Source organism: Marmota flaviventris, chromosome 6 (genome assembly GCF_047511675.1).
Source record: "Marmota flaviventris isolate mMarFla1 chromosome 6, mMarFla1.hap1, whole genome shotgun sequence".
NCBI lineage: Eukaryota > Metazoa > Chordata > Mammalia > Rodentia > Sciuridae > Marmota > Marmota flaviventris.
Window position 1 is genome coordinate 20,927,541 of NC_092503.1, and position 19,287 is coordinate 20,946,827.

A 19,287-nucleotide genomic window follows, 5' to 3' on the forward strand; every position below is an offset into this window, starting at 1 on the left:
CACTCTGTGGACAGACCATATCCTAAGACAGCCAGGAAGAACCGGGTGCTGGGAGCTCGGCCTTTCTTTGCTTCTCCGGGGCCTTGAAATTACTCATGCTCTTGAGCTGATTAGTGAGCTGACGTGCAGCAAGTGCTCTGATTCTTTTTGAGTTTGATATGAAAATCCAGCCCTCTGAATCTTGCAGTTTATTTTGATGAAGAAGGGACTCAAATTATATCTGTGGTCAGTGAGTTCTTTAAAAAGCTGTGACCTCCTTCTAAGCACAGAGATCATAGGGATCAGAGGGCAGCAAGGAAGCCAGGAAGGAATGTGAGGGCTTTGCTCACCAAGCAGCTTTCAAGAGCTTGCACGACATGTGGGGGCAGGAAAGATGGTGGAATGAGATGGGCATTATTACCCTAGGTACATGTATGACTGCATTTATGGTGCGACACTGCATTGTGTACAATCAGAGAAATGCAAAGTTCTGTTGCAATTATGTACAATGAATCAAAATGCATTCTGCTCTCATACCTAATTAAAATAAATAAATTTTTAAAAAAGATCTTGTACAAGCCACATGGTGGTGTATTTCGCTTCCATCTCACTCTTCTATCCCTTCCTTTACCCCTCTACACACATGCACACATAAACTATAGCTATATATATGTACATGTATGTGTGCGTGTGTGTGTGTGTGTGTTTGTATATATATTTTTTAAATAAAGGTTATACACTTTGGTTAAGACCATAATATAAACATACATACCACCTAATCTTCCATCCCTCAATCAAATTAATTAATTAATTAATTTTTTTAAAGAGAGAGAGAGCGAGAGAGAAAGAGAGAGAAGAGAGAGAGAATTTTTTAATATTTGTTTTTCAGTTTTCGGCGGACACAACATCTTTATTTTATTTTATGTGGTGCTGAGGATTGAACCCAGTGCCCCACACATGCCAGGTGAGTGCGTTACCACTTGAGCCACATCCCCAGCCCTAATTAATTAACTAATTAATTAATATTATTATTTTTTTGGTGCCACGTATTGAACCCTGGGGCACTTAACCACTGAGCCACATCCCCAGCCCTTTTTTGAGACAGAGTCTTACTAAGTTACTTAGGGCCTCACTAAGTTGCTAACACTGGCTTTAAACTTGGTGATCCTCCTGCCTCGGTCTCCCAAGCTGCTGGGATTACAGGCATGAGTCACTGTACCCAGCTTCCATCAAATGAATTTTAAGGAATTGAGGATGTAACCAAGTGGTATGTTGCTTATCTAGCATTGCATAAGGTTGGGGATTCAATCCCCAGTAAAGAAAAAAAAAATCAAAAGAGGGTGATAAGGGCTAAAGTCAGACAAGATATCACTCTTTGATTTCTTTTCCTGAGAAAGCAGAACATCACTGGGACATAGATGAAGGAGCTGCTACAAGAATCACATATTTGTTTCCAGGTTTAGAGAGAGAAAATGGATCTACCACCACTGCAGAGGAGTAGCACTTGAAACCAGGTCCAAGGCTCCCAGGCTGTCCATGTAGTGGGACAGAAACCTGATGGGGAGGCCTGGGAGAAGAGTGCATTCTCCTGATGGGAAGCAAAGGGCCAACACCCTAACCATTTACAAAGAGGCAGAAGCAGGGGATGAGAAGAACAAATCCACACCCTGAGCCGCCACTTAGCTGCTATGGATCATAAGCCATGCGTGGGTGGAGGCACACCACCCACTTCATATGGAGAGAGAAACAGTGAGGGAGGATTAAAGGTGTACGACGAACATACTGACAGGACCAATGAACAAGGCACAAAGATATAGTGGGTATAAAATTAAGTAACTGTAAAGGAAGAGCACAGTAGAACATGATTTTGTTAATATGTCTCAGGTTAAAAGAGACCTGAGCACAGAAACTAAAGAGATGGAGCATCCAAAAAAAAAGAAAAGAAAAGAAAGAAGAAAAATATTTACATATATCTCCCAAGAAACTTTCTATATGGTAAGGATAAAGCATCACAGGGAATCAGCCAGAAATCAAAACAGCAAATCATTTGTAAATAAAAAAGGTTTAGTCCCCTGCTGTCCAAAATATTAAATTCCAGAGACCATGGGGCAATGTCTAACCAACTAAGTCATTCATAAGACCAGTGTTCTGGTTTCCATATTAGGTGTCTCCCAAAAGCTCCTGTGTGAGGCGGTGCAAGAAATTTCAGAGGTGAAATAATTGAGTTATAAAAGCCTTGGGCTGAGGATGTGGCTCAAAGCGGTAGTGCGCTCGCCTGGCATGTGTGGGGCACTGGGTTCGATCCTCAATACCACATAAAAATAAAATAAAGATATTGTGTCCACCTAAAACAAAAAAATAAATATTAAAAGCCTTGACCTAATACGTGTGTTCATCCCCTGATGGGAATTAACTGAGTGGTGACTCTAGTCAGGTAGGGTGTGGCTGGAGAAGGTGGGTCATTGGGGGATATGCCCTAGTGAGATGAACTCAGTCTCTCTTTGCTTCCTGGTGCATGTCCTAAGCCACTTTCTTCCACCACAGTCTTCCACCAAGATGTTCTCCTCAGGCCCAGAGCAATGGATCCAGCCATCTATGGACCGATACCTCTGCGAGCCCCCAGATAAACTTTTCCTCCTCAAAACTTATTCTTGTCAGGTCTTTTGGTCACAGCAGTGAAAAAGCAGACTAAATCAACCAGCCAGATCATTTACTTGGACTGGCAAAGGTCTTTGTTTATATGACAAAACAAAGAAAGGATGAGCAAGGACAATAGAAATTAGAATTGAAGTAACGGTCATCTCAGGTGTTGAAATAAGAGCTAAATTTTAGCCAATAAATAGCATATTGGCTAAAATTAGTTATATGATACCTATTAATATTATGCCTAAAAGAAAATGATAAAAACTTAAAGTAATTTTTTTTTAAAGTGAAACAAGGACATCAAAAGCAAAAGGAAAACTTGGACCCCCCATAAGCTGCTGGCAGATCTCATGGCCATGATTTAACCAGATTCTGACTCAGCGCTCCTCTGTGCCATAAACACCACTGCATAATTTATGCCCTTAAAACATTTATGCAAACACCAACCAACACAACAGTGCTCAATATTTACATTAATTAAATTTTGTGTTAAAGATTTAGGTACTATGGCAAAATTAGATTTGAGATGCATGTTCTTGTCAACATTTCCATAGATTCATTTCTTTTGGAAGGTTCATGGTGTTTAGTATATTATAATTATCATTTACTCTAACATTATATTCTTTCTTTAATGTGTCTGGAAGAGAAATAAGGCAGTTTTTACAAAAATAAGAACTTAAAAATAATTATTATATAACATATAATTTTAATCTTAAGTTTTTTTTCAGATTAATAGACCTAAAATTTAGATACAAAAATAGATACATTCTAGTTCTTAATTATATATGTAGTAAAAACCAAGAGCACACTCTTTAATTGCAGATAGTACATGACGTACTAGATTAGGGTCATTAAACATCAATACTGTGCCTAGTGCTAAAATAGAAAATGTTTAAAAAATGTAGGTCTACACCAGGAAGTACCATTAGATAGAATACAATTATACTATACTTGTCACACATGGTAAATACTATCTAGATTATAAAATTAACACCTATCAGATGATGAACAGTGATTCACTCAATGACCTTTGGGAAGTAAACAAGACATAAAAACTTTCCTCCTTTTAAGGATTGTTCTGCTTTAGGCTTCAGATTTGCCAACAATAATGCCAATACAAACCACGGTTGTCCTCTTCCCTCTATCCTTTCATAGGAGACAGTGTCACCAAAGGGAGAGGGCAGATGGAAATGGACATTCTGAGAAGGGACTAAGAAACTGTCATCCTTGAGTTCCAGCTTCTGAGACTCCCCAGGACAGTCCTGGGTCTTGCCCTTACTGAAATATGGTTGCTTAATTCTTCATTCAAAGTCACTTAGTACCCTCAAAGTTAATGCCTTGATTGGTGCAGAGTCAGACTTTCAAATAAAAGGGTATAATGTGGATAAAAATCTGTAAAGTTGGTTCATACTGTAGGCCATAAGTGCATGAAATATGGTGGCACAACCAACAATTAAAGAGTTTCATGGAGGATAAAAGCGACAGGAGTGAGACCATATTCTTCCCCTGTACCAATGTGAGGGAATGCGAAAGACCTGAACTGTAGGTCGAACGGCAGCTACTGAAGATTCAAGCAACTGAAAGGACTTTGGATAAGTTAAAGAAAAATTTCAACATTCAGAAAATTTCAACATTCTTACCTCAAAGTATAAGATTCTTTTCTTGCCAAAGAATGAGATTACCCAAAGCCAAGCTTAAAAGATTGATAAGATGGGTTGTTGAAATATAAAAGCTCTTGTAATGAAAATCTAGCTAGATCTCAAGTGTGAAGCTGGGTGTGGACACAGAATGGACAGAATGGGTCAAGGACAAGGATGACCCCCAGGAAGACTGGATGGATCTGCAGATGCTCCCTGCTCTGCCCAGGAAGCCCTTCCTCCTTCTCTCAACACAAAGCAAAGCCAGGAGGAGTGCCCACAGTGGCATAGCCAGGAGTGCCCACAGTGGCATAGCCAGGAGTGCCCATGCCTGCAAACAGACTGCTTGGGGATGATCCCAACTCCATTAATTACTATGAGACTCTGGGCAAGATCCTTAAACCCTCCTTGGGTCTCCATTTACTAATCTGTAAAATGGTGCTAACAATGTAAACAAGATTATCAACCCAAAGGTTTTCTGTGCCAATCCCCCTAGTGACGTGCAGAGGGCTGAACACATGGCCTGGCACTGTATGCCAATATTACTGAAGAGAAACCTAAGACTATTCTTCACAGCTCAGATGAAATAATAATAACCTCACAAGTGCAGAGTTCAAGAAGGAGAAAATTTGCCACTACACCATCTTTTGCTTAAGGCACTTCTGAGTTGGTTTTCAAACTGTTCCAGCCATCAACAAAAACTTCCTAGTCCCTTGATGTTGACTACCTCAAAACACAGGGTTGACAATGAAGCCAGAGTCAAGACAACCTTGAGAAACCATTGAGCCCTCATTCAGAAGCTGGGAATCCTATTTGGTGGTTCTGAAAATTGTCATCCACCGTCTCTTGGGACAGTGTCATGATGCAACTAGTACTGGAACTTTAGGAAACTTGCAGGAAAAGGTCAGGGCATTAGAGTATGTTCATACTTCTTTCCTACTGAAAGAAGGTCCCATAAGAAACAGATGTTTGCTCCTGGGTGGAGCTGCAATTTCCCAGCAGTAATTTGTGTGGCAAACCCAAGGATTAGGAAGTGGACCAGTTGTCCCAAGTAGACTTCGATTTGTCCGTCTCACAAACACTTTGTGCTTCCCTACAGGACCCAGAGTACCCAAAAGCCACTACCAACTGTCCTGCTGTTGCTCCTGGGGCATTAAACAACCCCACCTAGTGCTTGTGAAAGGGAAGTATAAATGTGGGTAAGATTCACTGTTTTCTTCTAAGTGACAGAGATTCTCTGGGTAAAAGATGGATTAGGAACTCAAGGGCAAACATATCTACCAAAAGGGCAGACTCTTCTGTGATGGAGTAAATGTTCTAAGGGCTCGATGCTCCAATCTGTATTTTACAAACTTCAATAATTTCCATATCATGCTCCTAAATGTTGCTACATCCAACTATCTTCAATTATGAAATGTTTTTAATTGACTCTAAATTGAGATATCATAATTTTTACTTGTTTTATTCTATCCACTATCTATAAAATCACTGATCTGACCTGCATATTATGTATGTGTGTTTTCATATATATTAACTAAACACATAATTATTTTAATTTAAAAAAATTATAATTTCATATGACACTTTGGAGAAAAATGTGCCTTAAGTGATACAAAAATATACTTTTCTGTAAATAGTTTAAAATATTTTCTCCCATTAATTTTCTGTGCTGCTTAAGGGAATCAAATACACCCTCACATCTCACTGTAATGGCATCTGGGCTGAGTGAGGCATGGATGTGTTGGGGGGGAAGGCCAGGCCTCTACTTGCTCCACCATTCCAGGAAGCTGCTCATTCAGGGGACAACATCCATCAGGGGAAAGCAGCCCATGTGTGCCAGCTGTCATAGCAGCAATGTGACAAGGAGAGCAGGACCCATAGCAGAAGAGGGGACACCCAAGAGCAAAATCTATGGTCACAGAGAGGTTGAGGACAAGCAGGATGTAATGCCACCCTCTCTTCCTAAATATCCTACAGGAGATGGCCTTAAGGGAGAAGAAAAATTACCCCTGGCTATCTGAATGAGACTTCTCTACCTCATGCTACTTAAGCAATAGATTTCCTCTGTAATAAGCTAGGAATAAATAGTTGTTTTACTTGGTTGACAAGAAAAGGAAGGGAAAACAGATTGCCACATAATATAAAGCTATTGCCAAGGAGGAAATGGATAACAATGAGAAAATGTTGAAAGTCTATTGTGATATTTCAGTATTTATTGTAGGAAAACTCACTCACCCAGACCATAAAGCTGACTGAAATGTTAAACTGAAATATTTAAATAAGTAAGTGTTAGAGGTAAGGAGGAAAGAGGACCATCCCAAGTCAAATCACTGTGCTTGGGATCTAAGGTATGGCCTATGTGATTTAGGCTTGTTATCAGCCTTCTCACCCAAATGGTAAATCACTGCATGTTTCCAAGGAAAAGAACCCCAGGACACTCTGTGATTCAAACTGTGAGAGAGCACAGAACCTCCCCTGCTGGCGTTCACAAAATGAGGTTTATTATTCATTAGAAAAATATTGATGCACTCATAACTGGAATGTAATTTCTCTTTGGAGGTTCAGACAGTCTGAAACTATTAATTTAACCTCAAATACTAGGGAGAATTTGTTCCCCTGCCTTTTCCAGCACCTTACAGTGACATGTGTTGCTCCATTCTCAAAGCCAGAAGTGAGGCATCTGTGAATCTCTACCTGGCCTCTCCTCCCTCCTCACATCTTCGTCTCTGACCCTTCCTTCCCTCGTGCAGACCCCTGTGGTTATACCAGGCATAATTCAGGACACTCTCCCCATTCCAACATCCTTCGTCACTCTGGCGAAGTCCCTTTTGCCATGTGAAGGCACATGTTCACAGTTTTAGGATTAGGATGAGGACATTTCAGGAGCACTGTCCTGTCCACATGGAGCCTCCACCAGGTTCTTCTCCATATAAGCACTTGCTTCTCTGCCCTCTAGACTAAGATTTATGAAGATAGTACCGTAGATTTATTATCATACTGGGTATACAGCAGTAGTGTACTAATTAACACTCAACCACATGTTCTCCAGAAGAAAAAGAAAAATGCCTCAATCAGTAGCTGTCCCAAGTTCTGCGGCTGGCATACTTCCATCATGGCCAATTTTGCGACAGGGATGGCACTGGATATGGAATTAAGAAAAGACACACAGTTGCCCACCCCCAACTGATATAATAAATAACCATAAGGACATAAACAATAGTAAAATTTGAGACAAGCATTATGAATATATTATTATCTTGATTTGGAAACTTTTTCACATTCATAGTACCTGAAGAACAAAGTATAAATAATTAATATATTATTGCCAGGTATTATGATGCTAATCTTTAAAATTTAAAATTAAGAAGTGTCCTGAGAGTTTCTATTTATAATCCAAATGATAAAAAAAATTCTTAAAAATTATTGAAATGAGACTTTCTATATTAGAATGCTTATTTCCAGTTGCCTCTCCATAGTCCCTTTTAGTGAACAAAACCCAAGTACTATGTAATATAACTTTTCTGCCTACCTTATACCTTCCCACCAAACCACAATGAACCTTCACAAGTCACATAAACATGACACTATTGAAGGTTTTCAGGCATTACTTCAGAATTAATGTGAATTACACAGCCAAGAAAAGTTTCAAAAGAAAGATGATATGTAACACCAACAGTAGGATGATCAAATATAAAATATTTGGCTAGATAAAGTCAATACACAAAACACAACAAGGGAGAGAGGATGAAAGAACAAAAGTGCATTGGATTAGACAAAGGGAATGAAGGAAGGGGGAGTGGGAACAGGAAAGACAGTAGAATGAATCAGACATAACTTTTCTGTGTCCATATATGAATACATGACCAGCGAAACTTCCCATCATGCACAACCACAAGAATGGATCCTAATTAGAATAAGTTATAGTCCATATAAGTATAATATGTTCAAATACACTCTACTGTCATGTATATCTAAAAAGAGCAAATAGAGGCTGGCTTGAATTTACGATCCTCCTGCCCCAGCCTCCTGAGTTGCTGGGATTATAGGCATATGCCACTGTGCCCAGCTGAAATAAAATGTCTTCTATTAACAAAATAAATAAAGTCAACGAGTCTTTTCCTATATTCAATAAAATAAAATATGGGCAAGGAATTACTTTTCAATGAAGGGTAGTGAGTATACTTCCAAACATGTGTGGGCCAGTGTTGCTAAATGCACAGATTATGGAGAAAATGTTAGCAAGCAGAAGAAAGAGAACTCTGCAGACAGAACATATAACTTATAGAATTACACTTGCAAAATTAACAAGAAATGCCATAATTATCAATATTCTGTTGCTATGAATAAAACATTTTGATTAGCTTGATGCAGACTGATTGACCAATGTAGAATTTGTTTTTCATTAACTTATATAAAACTTGGTAAAAAAAAAATCAAGTTTATACTATCATAGCTTGAAAGCATAAAATCCATTTAGACATCTTGGAACCACACTTATCGATTTTGATTGGGATCAAAATTCAAAGCCACAGTCAATGAAGATTATTTCTGACAGCCATCATACAAGAAGCATCCACCCCAGGCAGCTCTAATTTCATGATTTACTTACACACTTCCTGTGGTAGAACTGCTATCAGTGAGGAAAGATCCATTAGTTCTTTCCATCTGGGCCAGTCTGAAAAAATGAAAATAAGGACATCAGATAACGTGGTTGCAGAGAACATAGTCAACTGAGAGCACATCCGCAGTCATTGCCATAATTTTAACAGAGAAGGGTTCGAATCTGCTAACAAGATTATAAAACTAAAATAGCATCTAACGTCCAGCTACATTTCTATCACCACTGCCGTAAGGCCTTAGGCCTCTATCTTCCACCAGGCTGTATTGTCCCCTACCCATCTTGCAGGCCTTCTATCTGGTCTTCTACATTGAAGGGGGGTTATATTCCCACACAAATCCAATTATGTTTCTTTCAAAGGCCCTCTACAACTTTCCTTTCCCTAGGGACAGTACCCAACTCATTAACAACTGGGCCCTTCACCCTCAGACCTCAACTTCTGCCACCCATGCTTTCTCCCTCTTTCACCCTTTCCCTTTCTGCAGTTGAGAAAACAAGCCACATTCTTTCCCAGTCTAATGTTTTTGAATATATTTTCCCATCAGCCTAAGCAACCCTTTCTCCAAAAATTCTACTTGGTCCTGATTCAGTTCAAATGTTACTAGTTTTGTGACCCTTAAACTAGTGTTTTCAAGCATAGCCAGTTACTAGGACCATAAATGCCTAGTGTTAACTACTTCACTGAAAATCTGTGCACACCATCAAGACTGCCCTATATTTTATATTGCTTAGGAGCTCGAAAACAAACCCCTATAATAAAGCATTAGTGTGAACTTAATTATATATTGTAATTCATAGGTGTACCATCTCCTGAGAGTACTTTCAATCCCTGCTTTCATTCACCAAAATTGGGTTACATTATCTAAATCCTGCCTGTACCGTGTTTGGATTCTCATGAGCTCAGTAATCACAGCCTATTGAGATTTATTCTTCACATAATATAGCACAGGTGTTTGGTAAAGTGCAAATTGCAATGCAAAGAGAGCCCAGATTCCAATATAATGGAATTGCGGCTCCTGCAGAAGAACATTCCTTAAATGAAGATAGGTTAATAGTATTAGATTAATACAGAAATAGATGTTATCCTGGGTGATAGTGGGGCAAAGGCCCCCTGTCAAATTTCTTACCTTGTGGCATACTGTTCTATCCTTGAATGGGTGTCATCGTGAAACAGCTGAGGAGACTGTGAAGGGCTGTTCAGGAAAAAACAAAGGGTGTTTTTATGTCAAATACTGATAGATGTTATTAGCAGGGATGTTAGTTTTAGTCTAGATAAATAATGAATTTGCCATGCAAACAAACCACCAGGATTGTTACCCAGGGTGTAGATGTATTACTTTAGAACAGTAGTTTAGTCATCATCCGCATGCTAGAAGGCCTGATCAGAACACCAAGATCAACACTGGGCTGTGAATACTCACTCATAGTGCTCTGGCCACATACTGATGAGCGTGACGGGACTGCAAGGAGGGGAGAGGAGACAAAAGTCACAGAACAACACTTCAGAGCAGTCCCAGACAAAGGGCGGGGCATTCCACTCATACATCTACCTGACATCCATCATGGGGAAACCAAAAGTAACAGAAGTCACAGCTTAGGCTAGAGAAGATGCTGTGTGTTCAAGTGTCTGTAGGGGCCTTGCTGGTCTTAGATCTAACAGGACATTTGTTACAGGGGGATAGCAAATACATTTAAAAACTAAGAAAAAAAACTCAGGATGTTCTATAATAGCTCAAAATGCTAGAACAATGTTAATGAAAGCATTCTATATCATTCTGAGAGAAGATGTAATCATATTCTTGTTTTTCCTGGAAAAGAAGCTTGATCAGAAAGGTGTAGTTAAATATGTAATACCTGATTATATATTAATGGCAGAGTTGAAGTAAAATTAGATTTTTCTGATTCTTCATCCAATTTTAAATGAAAAATTCACACCCAGGTGTACACAAAGTATCTCCAATTCACAGATAGTTGGAAAAAGATGCAACCTACATGCCCTCCCTAACTGTCCTCTAAATTGCCACAGCATCAATGAAACCAAAGCAACATCTCTGGAATTTCAATCTAGGAAACTGACACATGAAAACATGTTCTGCTCCACTCAGGGGCTTGGGTCTGAAGTGGGATTGTTCAGCACCACTCCGAGCCCAAGGGGCAGCCCCAGTCTCTCACACTGCCTAGGAATCCCCAAGCCTCCATAAAATGCCTCTGAAAACATTTGATCCTAATAAAAGCCAGTTCAGGGAGTGGGGTTGTGGCTCAGTGGTAGAACACTTGCCTTGCATGTGTGAGGCACTGGGTTCAATCCTCAGCACCACATAAAAATAAAGGGGAAAAAAAAGGTATTGTGTTATGTAAACTAAAAAAATAAAAAATAAAATTAAAAAAAAAAAAAACAACCTAGTTCAAACCCCAACTTTTATTTCCAGGGAGGGGGAGGGGCAACAAATGTAGAAATTAAAAAGTACAAAGAACACTAGTTCTATACTTAATTAAATAAATGAATACAGTTTCCTGCAAAAGCTAATGCAGATTGAAGCAAAATTATTCTAGACTTCCTTGGTTCTCCTAGTTCTATTTTATGTCCATACCTAAGAGACAGTTAATGATGTCGTTATCTCTGACTGTGAAGCACAAGTCAATATCTGCATGGCAAAGACTAAAAAGAGATGAAAGGTCATCTTCTGGGGATGAAAAACTACAAGTCTTCAGACCTACTTTCAAAAATAGGTATTTAACCACCCTGTGTTTGTCAGAATATCTAATCTGTAAGTAGCCTTAATTATACAGGTGCAAAATAGATACAAGAACAACTAAAAAAAAAAAAAACAAAACAGTATTATTCGTTACTCTTTTTACATCACTTCTTTTCGCTAACCTGAAATAAGGAGGTTAAATGTCAGAAGGCTGACTGGCTACACACTTTGTAAAAACAGTAACTGCCTGAGATTGTTGCTAAATTCAAGTGTGCAACAACATTTGACATGAACTTTAAACGGAAGAAAAATGTGTATTTTTGATCTGAAGAGACCTTGGGAAAGCTTTGTGAAACTGCTTGACTGGTTCTTGTGAAGTTAATTCAGTTAGAACAAAAGTGATTCATGAACTAAGATAAGGATGGCAGGGGCCAAAAACCGTGTGAAGAGTTTCTGGAAAGAAGTTTATTTTTTATGGAAAATTTCTAGCAAAAGAAACAGAGATTTAAAAAAAAAAAATCTAACTTTAGGCTTCAAAGAATTTTGACTTGAAGGAAAAAAAAACATTAAGTGATAAACTTTCACATTTAATTCTGGAAGGGAAAAATAAGGCTCTACTGGGTAGTAAGAACCTGTGGTTATTAAAGAGGGTTGAAAGTGAGACCAGGGCTGGGTATGCAGATCAGTGGTGGAGGGCTTGCCTGGCATTCCTAAGGCCTAGATTCAAACCCCAGCATTGAAAATATAGTCATTAATTCTGATGGTGGTGATACCAATCTGTGTGTTAGCACAGACTTATACTACAGCCTCTCCTTGTTTTACAGTGTGTTGGTAGAGCAGGGTGTTTTGGTTAATCTCACATAAATAATGCAAGGAATTGGAATCTGTTAGACTTCATAATATATGAAATGAAACCCAGACTTCAAAGAATGTTGTGATGTTTAAGGCACCTTTTTAGTGCCTTAAATTCTCAGTAGTCTGTTACTTATGCTTCTGGGTTTTTGCCTTCTTCAATGCACATGTCCCAAAGCAGGTCACTGGGATCCCAGCTGCTCTATTATATATAAATTCTCAATGGCTCCCCACAGCTCTGAGGATAAACTCCAAAGGCTCCGGTGTGGCTTACAAGGCCCTTCGTTTTCTGACTTCTGGTTCTTTCTCCACTCTCACTTCTTGCCACTATTCTGGGCTTCCCACCCATTTCAGAAACTTATCATCCTCCATCCTTTTGAAAATGCTTACACTGCCCCCAAACTTTCCCTATCTCCCTCTAAGTGCACCAATCGATCACAAGTTGCCTTATTCGTCTTTCACTTAGCTCTTACTTCCTCCCAGCCCAGTGCTTCTGCAACCATAACCACTCCTACTATGAACTGGTTCTTGCTTTAGCAAAATCTTTTTTTTTTTTTAATTATGAAACTCATCTATTCACTTCTACCAATACCAGAGAGAGGTGTCTATTTTACTCTTTGAATCTTTAAGGAAATCAACCTAACCAACAATTTTAGTGGATAATCATCTCTCACAGCTCTCAAATTACTCTTGTTTTTATTTTAGTTTGTTTCTCAGGTTTGTTTTCCATTATACACTTTTTAATCAACTTCCACTTATTTATTTTTTGGAACAGCTTACATAAATTGTCATGAAACTAATGTAATAAACCTTAGCTTGGGTATATTTAACCCCTTTAAAAAATAGTTCTTTTTTTCTCCTATAAATATTTTTCATGCATATACATATAATCACTAGTCGGAGGATAAAACATGACATTTTACAAGATGAAAGAGAAAGAAGCGAAAGAAAACTCTAATCAGCTCCATAAATAACTTCAACACCTTCACCACTTCACTGGTTTTTCTACAATGTTCTCCTCCCACAAATAGGAGAATAAATGTAATCAAACTTTTTTACTACCCGCTCACCAGAAGATGAAGTGGCCCTGTACTAGAAAGGGCTCAGGAGACAAATGAACTACCCCAAATCCAAAGAGCTCCGACTAGGATTTGAAAAAGAACATCTGCCCACTGTATTCAGCAGCTCATAAATCTTCTTCAATAAGGATCCTATGCATTGATTTAATCTGATACTCCTCCTTTTCTTTCTCTTGTTTCCCTCTCACTGATAAATTTATGTACAATGACGTGAGGTATTTTTAGCTGTGTACCCCAAAATTTGTGCATAAAATCATTTGACATGCTTTTCTGTTAATTTGCACGTTAAAAGAGTCACTCATACTGACACGATTGATTCCAATGATGACTGGACATCAAAAGGCAAACTATTCAAAGTATTTAAAAAGAGTATGAAAGATATATCTACCTGCATGCTTCAGGTGAAAGATGTAGATATTTGGGACACAAGATGCCAGTGGTTTATCAAAAGAGCACAAGGTACATTGCTTAATTCAAACCTATCAAATGACCCTAAAAATTAAAGCACCAAGTGGTAATTCTATGGTTTAGAAAGCCACTAAAGACCTAAAAAGAGCATGCTACAGGGACACTGCTACATCGATGTTCATAGCAGCACAGTTCACAATAGCAAGACTGTGGAACCAACCTAGATGCCCTTCAATAGACGAATGGATAAAAAAAATGTGGCATTTATACACAATGGAGTATTACTCTGCATTAAAAAATGACAAAATCATAGAATTTACAGGGAAATGGATGGCATTAGAGCAGATTATGCTAAGTGAAGCTAGCCAATCCCTAAAAAACAAATGCCAAATGTCTTCTTTGATATAAGGAGAGTAACTAAGAACAGAGTAGGGACAAAGAGCAGGAGAAGAAGATTAACATTTAACAGGGATGAGAGGTGGGAGGGAAAGGGAGAGAGAAGGGAAATTGCATGGTAATGGAAGGAGACCCTCAGGGTTATACAGTGGAGGGGGTAGAGAGAGAGGAGGGGAGGGGAGGGGAGAGGTGGGGAGGGGGGAGGGTGGAGGATGGGAAAGGCAGCGGAGCACAACAGACACTAGTATGGCAATATGTAAATCAATGGATGTGTAACTGATGTGATTCTGCAATCTGTGTATGGGGTGAAGGTGGGAGTTCATAACCCACTTGAATCAAAGTGTGGAATATGATATGTCAAGAAATTTGTAATGTTTTGAACAACCCACAATAAAAAATTAAAAAAAAAAAAAGAAAAAGAAAGCCACTACAAAGGTTAGTTGGATCTGATATAAAGAGATGTAAAAGCTTATCATAAGGTGTTCAGCTTGGTTAACAGTAAATTCTATAATAAAACAAGAATTATTAACAGACTTATTAGAAGAATAATGTTAGCAGAATTATTTTACTAGAATTATTAAACAAAAAGGGAAAACCATACCCACAAACAAAAGAGAAGAGCAGAAATAGACATTTGCTGAATATATGTAAATAGCTTTTTTTTTTTTCCCCCGGTATGAAGAATTGAACCCAGGAGGCTTAACCAGAGCCACATCCCCAGCAATTTTGTTTCTTCTTCTTTTGAGACAGGGTCTTGCTAAGTTGCTTATGGCCTTGCTAAGTTGCTGAGGCTGGCTTTGAACTTACAATCCTCCTGCCTCAGCCCCGCAAGCTGCTAGTTAAATAGCTCTCCTTAAACTAACATTGATCTCATAAAATTTGTTCTAATGTGAACAGTGGAAAAAACAATTAGGAATGTCACATACCTGAACTGTACACAGTTTGTTATCAAGCAGAATTATCAAAAAGTTTGAATTCTTTCTTATACTCTATATGTGCATGTGTTATATGGACCTTTCTATATATAAAAGAAAGATTCATGTGCTCAGAAATTCAGAAAAGCTCCTGTTCTACCAGGCTACCGTGGGGATAAAAGAAAAAAATATCAGACCAAGTCACCTGTTCTATTGTGGACTTTTTTGAGACACTGACTGTCAGAACACATTGGACTACTACGATTCTCTGATTCTCTCTCATATTCAAACTCTGGTAATGATTAGCAATACAAGTTCATTTCCCGGGATGCAACCACAAAAGCATGGCCTTGGCAAGCATTTTTACATTGTCTTAAAGTGATTCAAAGACTTAAATTTTTTTTCAATTTTGATCTTCATATACAATTGTTTAGCAACATAAAATTACTTCCTTGCATTTCTTCTAGCTCATTTAAAGCCGTTTTTTTTTTTCCTTTTCCATTCAAGCTATACATTTTTATTTTACTTAGCTTTATAAATCCCATAGCAATTATGGTATTTTAGAATTTTATTTATGGTCGTCAACTCAAAATATATACTTTTAAAAAATTAATATATACTTTGAAATTTTCTATTGCATGTACTACATAAAGCTGTTTCATTTTGCTGCCTTCATCTTTAACAGAAAAGAGATAAGAAAGGTAATGAGATTTCGATAAGATTTTTAGCATAGATGAGTTTGTGAAGCAAGAGATTGAGTATGATTAATAAATTTCTATTAAAAAAGATTAAAATGCACTATGAGACATTGTAAAAACAACTCTAAACGGGAAAGGGGATGAGAAAGCACTAATATTAAAATTTTATTTAAGTACTTTTAAAAGGAAAAGAGATGCTCAAGAAAAGAGGTCACCAGTTTGGAAACACATACAAGATTAATGTGTTTAAGCTGCAACACTGTCAAATGCAAATAACTAAGATTCATAACTGTAAAGACTGATTCCAAGGAATTTACCTCTCAAGACAGAAACACAAATCTTTTTGGTTTTAATTTCTCATGTGCTACTAACATTTAAAAAAAAAAAAAAAACAACAACACATAAGGTGTAAATGTTCATAGAATATTAAATTAAAAATGGAACTTACGTCTCCAAGTTGTCACCTTCAAGAACCGTCTGAACAGGCAGGTAGCCAAGCCGAGGATGTTTAGCAAAGTATTTCTTTGACCTGAACTTGTTCTTTAGCACCTTTGTGAAGTCTCGAACATCTTCCCCAGATGTTGTCTATGAGATTGAAAAAATTACACTTCTCATGAAAATCAAAGGAGATTATTCTCTACAATGAAATCAGAGTAAACTGATGCAATTTAATACTAACCATTTGCTAGTTTTATGAATTTCTGGAATTATACATGATATTATGAAATACATGGCAACTGGCATTCACTAAATGTATCCAGTGATTGATGTTTTAAATTTTCTCTTGAAAATAAACCCAAACTAGACATTTCCCCAATATTTTATGACTTGAATCAAAAAGTTAAATTAGTTTTAGAAATATTATTGCTTAATTTCTATTGCTAAAATGATTTGATGTTTAAAAAGTAGTGATGATGACTAGTAACATAAACTGAGTGATAAATGTTATTTATTTACTCTGCTGTGTGCTCCCTGCCCACAACCTGTCTTTTATTTCACAACAAGTATTGCCCAGGACTCATACAAACTTGTTTTGAAAAGAGAAATTTTAAAATATAGCTATATTTTAAAACAACTAATCAGTTGACATTTACATAGCTGTGCTACTTTTTAGGATACTCCCTTTCCATCTAAATATGTTTGCTTCTGATAAAGACTGAGGGAAACTTTTGATTCTACTCTAGGCTTGCAAAGAACTTAGGCATGAATAATCCCAAAACCAGTTATGAACTAAAATTCATCATCAATTTTCACATTATTAAAACAAATAACTCCCAGCAAGGACAGACCTGCACAATCATTAGGCCTTGACTCCAGATTTATAATGTCAAAACATTTTCTGACTAACTGAAAATGAACTATAAGGATCTGAAGTTATATGGATACAAACCATCTCAGACATCTAATAGACACGCAGAAAAAAACAAATTAAAAAAGAAATCAAGGCAACTTTGTGTAGGAAAACGGGTTGCTATAAGAGATGGTGGTCTGTGGATATTCAGATTTTATCAAGCAGAATAGGAGAGAGAATAAAGTTGGGAGTCAAGAAGGAAATGCAGAGAATGATTATCTGGGACTGAGCATAAAACTGAAAACATATACCCTCAACTGCAGAGGACACTCATAGCTTTTATAGTAGGTACCACAATAATTTAGTTTATAGATAGACTGCTTCTGAATGTCTTGTAAAAATGGGTAAGGGAAGAAGCTTTTCATAATAGAAATGCCAAAAGAAGAACCTTGTGTTAGGATAAGCATTTGTGGCCCAATTATTTCTATGTCTGCTCTTAGCACATTGCTAATATACAGAGAAATACTTGATGAAGTAATGTACTCCAGCTTTTACTTGGACTGTCTCCAAGCCTGGCAATGGAAAGGTTTCGATCTCCTAGGCTAGTGGTTTTCAAGTACATCTGGGTCTCCAATTTCCACCCTGAGCTGGGTGGGCAGGAGAAAAGGCCAGTGGTCAAGACACCAAGTTCTTTATCCAGTATGCCTTAAACGAGGCAGCACATATTGTACAATTTGGTGGTTATTAGTGTATTCAGAGCTGAACAGCTATCACCACTATTTAAGTACATAATATTTCATTACCCCCCATAGAAACTCCATACCTACTATCCATCGCCCAAGCCTGGCAAGCTCTAATCTATTATCTGTCTCTATGAATTTGTCTATTCTGGACACTTCACAGAAATGGATTCATATGATACATGGTCTTTTATGACTGGCTTCTCTCACTGAGCATAATGTTCCAGTTTATTTATATCTGGGTTCCTACATGGACTTATGCTTAGGAAAAAATTACAAATCACCCCAAAACACAAGTCTAATCCCACATAATATATTGTTTAGTAAATATATTCAACATATGGAAGACCATGGGAAACCAACCAACAAACAAAAAAAACCTCCTTTCTAACCCTCCTACCATCACCACAACCAACCAACCAACCAACCAACCAACCACGTACCTTCTCAGAAAGTTATAACAGAGACTGAATTCAATTGTTTTTAATAATGTATACATTTGCATTAAAAATTAGTGCATATTCACACAGAAAAAGAACATTTTTATTTCCTCAATGATTTTCATATTGAGGGGGAAAAAAACCTCTCACCCAAAGCTGTAATCTTAGGGCATTAATTCACTAGTGCCATAAACCTCATGCAATATTAAAAAAATATGAATGTTATTCATCCCACAGAAACTAGGGATTAGATTCAGGGTAGCAGAATGTAATTCTTCTGTTGGGATAGAGCCAAGAAAATGAATTAAGCCCACTTTTTCATCAAAAAATGTTAAAATATTTATACATATTTGGTCTAATTTGCTATCTAATGACAGTTACTACTATTTCTCTAAATTATAGTACAGTGGTTTGATTAAAAAAGAAAAGAAGAAGAAGAAAGAGGACCACGTACTAACATAATAAATATAGTCAAATTGAACTCTATCTTCACAGTATAGACATGACACTTTGTTTTTAAAAAGCAAATAACTCTTACTATGCTATAACTTTCCATTTCATCTCCCTATTATGGCTTACTATAATAGGGAGCCCTATCATAATATGGAGATGAAATGGAAAGGAACACTCATTACTGTCCAAATTATCCAGCATCTTAAATGACACATGCACTTCATGACAGATTGGGTTTTTGTTTACTGCCGTAAGGACAAAAAAAGATTTTGCAGATCCCATTACAAATGAGGGTAGTAACATGCTAACATAGAACCTTGGACCTCATAATTAATTTTCTTTCAATCTCATCTAACTGCCATGACTTGTAAAGACATTATTATCAGTTATTTGACCTGAAAAGAAACTAACATTAAGCCTTCAAGAACTCCAGTCAAGTTCAC

General features: G+C 37.5%; 1 protein-coding gene across 5 annotated transcripts in view; it reads right to left on the minus strand.

The window, feature by feature from the left end:
• Positions 1-19,287, minus strand: part of Utrn (utrophin) — a 515,075-nt gene that overhangs the window by 16,392 nt on the left and 479,396 nt on the right. For 4 of the 5 annotated variants that reach the window (XM_071612949.1, XM_071612948.1, XM_071612947.1 and 1 more), the window contains 4 exons: positions 16,369-16,505; positions 10,299-10,337; positions 10,005-10,070; positions 8,869-8,934 (listed from right to left, as the gene is read on the minus strand). In XM_071612949.1, coding sequence (XP_071469050.1) covers positions 8,869-8,934; positions 10,005-10,070; positions 10,299-10,337; positions 16,369-16,505 — 308 coding nt within the window. The remainder of the gene's footprint in view (positions 1-8,868; positions 8,935-10,004; positions 10,071-10,298; positions 10,338-16,368; positions 16,506-19,287) is intronic. The other variant, XM_071612950.1, reaches the window with a different exon arrangement.